We start from the raw sequence: 6015 nt of genomic DNA on the forward strand, positions 1-6015 counted from the left end.
CACATTTCGCTTTATGCGTTAAGATGGTGCCAAAAATATGAATTGGACTACGGCCGCATGAATTATCGAATACAAACGCCATAGTTAGTTGTCCTTGGTAATGTGGTGAAATATTGGTAGCTCGGGTGAGTTTATTGGTTGTTGATCAGGTGGCTGTTGATCTGTTCGCAATTGGCTTGCAAACGTTTTGTCACCATACGAGGATACATCATCAGTGCGCACTGATGAGAGAAAGGCAATAGTAACCTGAAGAGCAAGAGCCGGTTGAAGTTTATGGTGGACATGTTTTTGTATGTTTCAGTGACCGTCTCAGAGGAATTTCATTGATGTAGCACCTACTACCACTGTGTGTACTAATGATGGTGTTGACGAGCGTCTTCTTGGTTATCTAAATCCGAACCACTATTGTTGTTTAACACATTGGTCTCTCCCTCTTTTGACAAACGGAATTTCACTGTATTTCTCGTTCATCTGAAGTGTCATACCTTCACCACTTGGAGCATCTTTGCGCTCGCTACTCAGCGTTTAATGTTTCTGTCTATCTTGCTTTCTGTCAGCGCCTCGTTGCCATGCCATCCTCAATGTGCCACCTCCGAAGCCCAGTCATACCTTCACCACTTGGAGCATCTTTATACGCGCTACTCAGCGTTTAATGTTTCTGTCTATCTTGCTTTCTGTCAGCGCCTCGTTGCCATGCCATCCTCAATGTGCCACCTGCTTCCGAAGCCCATTCGATTGTCTGACCTGCCCACATGACCGTGTTCTTCTTCCGAATGTACTGATCGAACAGGTACGTTCCAAGCTACTGTTCCACACCGCCAGCCTACGGAGCCGAGCACAACAGACAGAATCCACCACTCCGATTGCAATGACTTCATCCTACCTATGCCCCAGTGTCTGTCCTCACGGCACTTTCGCCGACCGATCAGGTGATGGAACGATTTGTCGGGCATGTTCACCTTCTTGTTCAAGATGCACTGGTAAGTATCCTTATCCGGTCACCCAGCTGGCCTTCACTTTTTTCAAGGAAATATTTTTTTTACGTAGCTTAGAACTTCTTGAGCCACCAGGGAGCTAGACCTAATCCAATAATCAACATCGCTTTCGTGATGGACAATCTGAGGACCAACTTTGCATACACCATCACATTTCTGCATGGTTGCTCTCTTTTCCATTTTTCAATACGGTCCACTTTCGTTTCGCATGCTGGAAGTTCACCTTCGGTTGCATATCTGGTATGTCACATAGACAAGATCCCCTTGGTTCTAAAAGGTCGTCAGAAGCACAAAACGTAAAGTGCTCAGGAGGAACTTTTCTTCTGGTTCATTTGAGTCAACTGCAGTATTCATGCTAGACCAAAATTGTTTCTCTCCAGTCTTAACAAAGTTCTGCCGAATGTCTTATCGTTGGCGCGGGTACACTCGTACGCACCATGTTTAGCCAAGTCTCCGGGCCCATTTAGCTGATATCGAAATCGCCACTACCATTCTCTCTATTTCACCGGCTTTTCAACTGTGGTTTCAGCTGAATCTCACTGCCTCGAATGCTGGCCCTCGTTTTATTTGGCTTGGGGTACCGGTCGTTGCCTTCCCCGGGTACTTTGCCGACAATCGGAGTATTACGATGCCGTTGACCGAGTGAGTTCCCTGACCCCAGAACGACTCTTTACACGTTGTTCAAACGGGGGGTGAGATTGCTCAAGTGGTTAGAGCGCGAATTTACTGACCGGAAGGTCCATGGTTCGAACCCGACCTCTGCCTCTCGACTCCCCCTGTCTGGGCTTGGGCAACCTGGCAGTATCCCAGCCCTCGTGCTTCCTTCGGGTGGCATGGCAGCTAGGCACCGAAAAGGTGCTACAGCTGAACGCTTTCCTTATTTTTTTTGTTCAAACGAAGTATGCATGAATTACGTTATACTTGAATCTACGTTCACTGTCCGTCAAATCAAATAGCATCTTAGTGAAACAACTTCGAACCCAAGCAGATGTGAGGTCATCCGTTTATCCTAGCTGTGCTGTTTGTGGACAACTATGCGCTAGCACACAATCCCATGTCAACAAACATTTGGTTGGTCATCGTTGCTGGCGTATTATTGCTCTCTTGATTGTTTGTCGACCGAGTTTCTCACTGTTTTATTCGTCAAATCGGTCTCTCTTTCTCAGACTTGCCTCCCATGCGCCGCTGGCTGTGCGACCTGTATTGGTCCTTTACCAACCCACTGTACAAGCTGTTCAACACTTCCGCCCACACCAAGCTGCTTGTATGTGACTGGAAGTGAAGAGTCGAAATCCAACGCGGATTTGACAGACTCTCCTTGGGGACAATGCGTGCCCTGTTGTCCCTACCGGGTTGCACTGCTAAGTCGTTCTCCAAAAGACTGTATGTTTTGTGTAGCAGACAGAGGTAGGTTTTTCACTTTTCGTGTATTCTGCTGTTTTTGTTTGTTACCTTCGTTGGAGCTGCGCCCATGAACGAGCTGCACTCGAACGAGATGTGACCGATGGATCGGTCATCCATCGGTTCTCCCTACATTTAAAGTGCGCTGCCCGAAACCGTCACACTAGAATGGGAAGAGCATTGTTCGAACGAATATGGCGTGGGCACAATTCCTCTAAAAACCAACTAATCTAAGTTCAAACCACATGCTAAAAATGTCCGTGGCACACTATCCCGTTAGGAATTCCCGACAGATGGGCAATCGGTCAGCACAACCAGGGCAGTCATTCAGTCGCCGTTCGAGTCTTCAGGGTAACCGCACTCGTTGCTCAGGTGCGATGATTCGTTCAGAAGCACCCATCGTGGAACTTTTGCGTGTCCTTTGACCTTATTTCAAATTTTGATACGATCAACTGAGAGAATGTTTCACTTTTTGATAGCACTGAGGGCATTCCGATACTCTCGTGATTCGGGATTACACTATCTCAAACTCGTGTGAGCTCTTGATTCAAATTAACTCACAACACTGGCGAATGTCTTAGAAAAACGTGCTGCAATTCCGTAGTGATCGAATGGCTAGTTATTAGTATTAACAGATGAACTGATCACACTGCATAGGTTGCCCTGGCTTGGCCACGTGATGCGTATGCCACTCGACCGAATTCCTCGAAGGGTTCTTTTCGCACAACCACGCGAAGGGTGGAAGAGAGCCGGAGGGGGCCAAACAATGGCTTGGTAGCGATTTATAAAAGCCAGTACTAGCAAACTCATCTGAGCTGGTCATTGCCGTCTTCCTGGATGGGGACCCCGAGACGGGCCACATCAATGGCTAGAGACATTATCAGATATGGCCCAGTCGCGTCCTCAATGGCGCTCGTGCATCCAAGCTATTGCCTTCAGTGCATAGCTCCTTTTCCAACCCCCCCATTTGACAGCTCATTGACAGTTCTAGATTTATGCACCAATTTATCAGCTCCCGCCTCCAATGCGCAGCCACCTAATCATCGGTGAACGAACCTGTGGCAGCTACAATTACTGTACGACGAGTATGCGGCTATTACAACTGAGAATGATGATGATATTAGTATTGATGAGTTGTGTAGTTCTCAATTCGTTGTGCAGCTTACTAGTCTGGAAATGAGAATGACCTCTCCGTAGATTTTGGTATGATGGATGGGGTTGCTTTGTACCGTAAACCTGCCTTACCAAGTCCGCAATCCAGCCAGCTATGTACACAGTTCGACCAACCGTACTCCAACAAGCAGGATACCACAGGGAAAGGAAAGACTAAGCATCTACCAGTGAGTCGTTTCCACCCGGGGGACTCGCACACTATGTTTTGACCCTAATTGGAGTGCTCTCCCCTCCAGTGTTTGCCCCTTGGTCAGGGTGCCGTACCGAAATCCCCCTCAATAATGATTCAAAGAGATGTCGGAAATCTGTAGAAGAATCTTTAGAGGCATTACGAAATTCAGTTCCTTATAGGAAGTGGTGTCTCCGTTAAGAAACAACTGCGGTGGCCCCTTTAAGGTGCTCTTTCCGATTCAGCTTGACCGCCCGCAATGTCATTGTTTACTTTGTCTACATGAGTCGATGATTCGCAGCAATCTGATAAAGCTTCGGAAATCCCAGAGCACCACGATACCTATCACCACTCAGCAATCGGTAAATTCCTCATCCACTTGCAGTCAACTTTTACTAAGTCCGGCATTACTTACAACCCTACTAAGTGGTATGAACCGCTGTGAAAATATCGGACTAACCGCATCATGTGGCTCTCTCTTGAAATTCACTTGATCTATCGCGTATCAAACAATATATCCCGAATCTCGGTTAAATTACAGCATTGTTTAACCATAGTGGTTTCCCATTCTCTCGTTTTTTGATAGCTTCCTGCATGAGCGGACACGAAATCAATGCTGGGGAAGGGTTACTGTTTGAGGAAGTCACCCCGGCCCCGGAGATGATACCTTCGTGGTTAACAAAGGAGCCTTCCAGACTGATTTTGTTTGTCCTCTGTGGCTTCCTGATGGTAGGCGTGTGTACATTTCTAACCATCCACACTATCTATACGTGGAGACGGCGCCGGCCTCGTGGAGGAGAACCGAACACTATGGCCGTAAGGCATCGTCGACGACGCGAAGTCGATGGGCCAAACTATTCAGAGGAAGAAGATGGAGCAAAGATGTCATTGAAACTTACCAGTAGTAAAGGAGGAGTTGATATTGTAGACGGGACTGGCAATAGCACAATGGGTCTGGACAACGGATTCCCGCAGAACGCTGCTGTACCGGATAGTGAGCCGATACACAAAACGGCTGCAGATACACTCGTTACAAGTTCAAACAGCACTCCTCCGCATCTAGACCGGCCTCGTCGTGTACTCTATGTTCATCCAGTTTATCCTGCCCCGTCAGAGACGGGCGCAGCCCAAACGGGGCCTCAACCTTGTGCAGCCTGTACAACCCATCTACCAGATGAATACTGCTCTAGATCCGTCCCACTTCCCACGAAACAAAGACATGACGAGATCTCTGTTTCCATCGGTGGAACGGGAGCCTTTGTAAATGGTTCCGCATCAACCACTGTTGTTTCTAGCTCGAACTTACAGCACACAAACAAGCCCAGGGAGATAAAGCCTTTTTGATCGCTTTTTCCTCGCTTTCAAGCTTTTTATTCCACGTAGTTGACTTTATCATTACTTTCAATTTTCACCGAGTTCTCTGAAGACACAAAGCTGGAAACCGTTTTGTATACTCTACTTCCTCCGTGTTTTCTCAATCGAGCATATTACGAGCGTTTCTCCTATTTTTTCTATCATGTATGAATCTATATTCGATACCAGATTTAACAAACTCATCAGTCGGTGCACTCCTCTTCAATTGGTTTTTTTCTGTAAATGTCTACGATCTGCTCCTATATGTTGTCTTCACTCGCTTGATCTCAACTTTCCTCTCCCACACGCTCCGTGATTCTTGTTCATTCTGTGATGCTCTGGTTCTGAAATTCACTTCGCCCCATGTTTCAAGGTTGATGAGAGATGACAACTCTGGTTTCACGTCGCATCTACGTCCCCAATACTGCACACACGACGCGCTCCCCTGTGCACCTATTTTATTGGAAATCAGGTTTTTCTATCTTTTAAACTGGGGGGTTGTGAAATAGAGTGGTAGTTGTACATGCTTGTTTCGCCGTTTTCAAACAGTTTTTGGTGTTGTTTTATACGCACATCGTCTACGTACGACACACCCTACTATGTCTTCCAGTTGCTGTGCCTTTATCGCTTCACGTCACATTGACCTACTACTAGTAAAGAGATGCCCGTCCGTGGAATTACTTTAGAGTTTCGATTGTTTCACGGTGTAAAGTTTTTTCGATCGTTCTCTACATTTTCTTCTATTGCTATCATCATCAACTCTTTTTTAAACTTCGAAGTTGGAATTTCGTCTTTTCTATTTTTGATAGCAGAAGGGAATCATCATCATTGTCAGCTGTAATGACCGCGTACTTGTCGTACATTGGTTGTAGCTGCCACAGTTTCGTTCGCCGATGATTCGGAGAGGTGGGGTAGGTAGCTGCG

At 46.6% G+C, this 6015-nt stretch overlaps 1 protein-coding gene across 1 annotated transcript in view; it reads left to right on the plus strand.

Moving 5' to 3' along the window:
* The window catches only part of T265_06397 (hypothetical protein), a gene marked incomplete at both ends in the record, with an annotated part of 81196 nt that extends 75321 nt beyond the window's left edge, over nt 1-5875 (plus strand). Inside the window, 4 exons of the mRNA XM_009171645.1 lie at nt 682-980; nt 1525-1637; nt 2162-2402; nt 4325-5875. Of these exons, the coding sequence (XP_009169909.1) occupies nt 682-980; nt 1525-1637; nt 2162-2402; nt 4325-5082 (1411 nt within the window). The remainder of the gene's footprint in view (nt 1-681; nt 981-1524; nt 1638-2161; nt 2403-4324) is intronic.
* Nucleotides 5876-6015: the final 140 nt, after the last annotated feature.

The sequence above is a fragment of the Opisthorchis viverrini genome, assembly GCF_000715545.1.
Source record: "Opisthorchis viverrini unplaced genomic scaffold opera_v5_130, whole genome shotgun sequence".
Classification (NCBI taxonomy): domain Eukaryota; kingdom Metazoa; phylum Platyhelminthes; class Trematoda; order Opisthorchiida; family Opisthorchiidae; genus Opisthorchis; species Opisthorchis viverrini.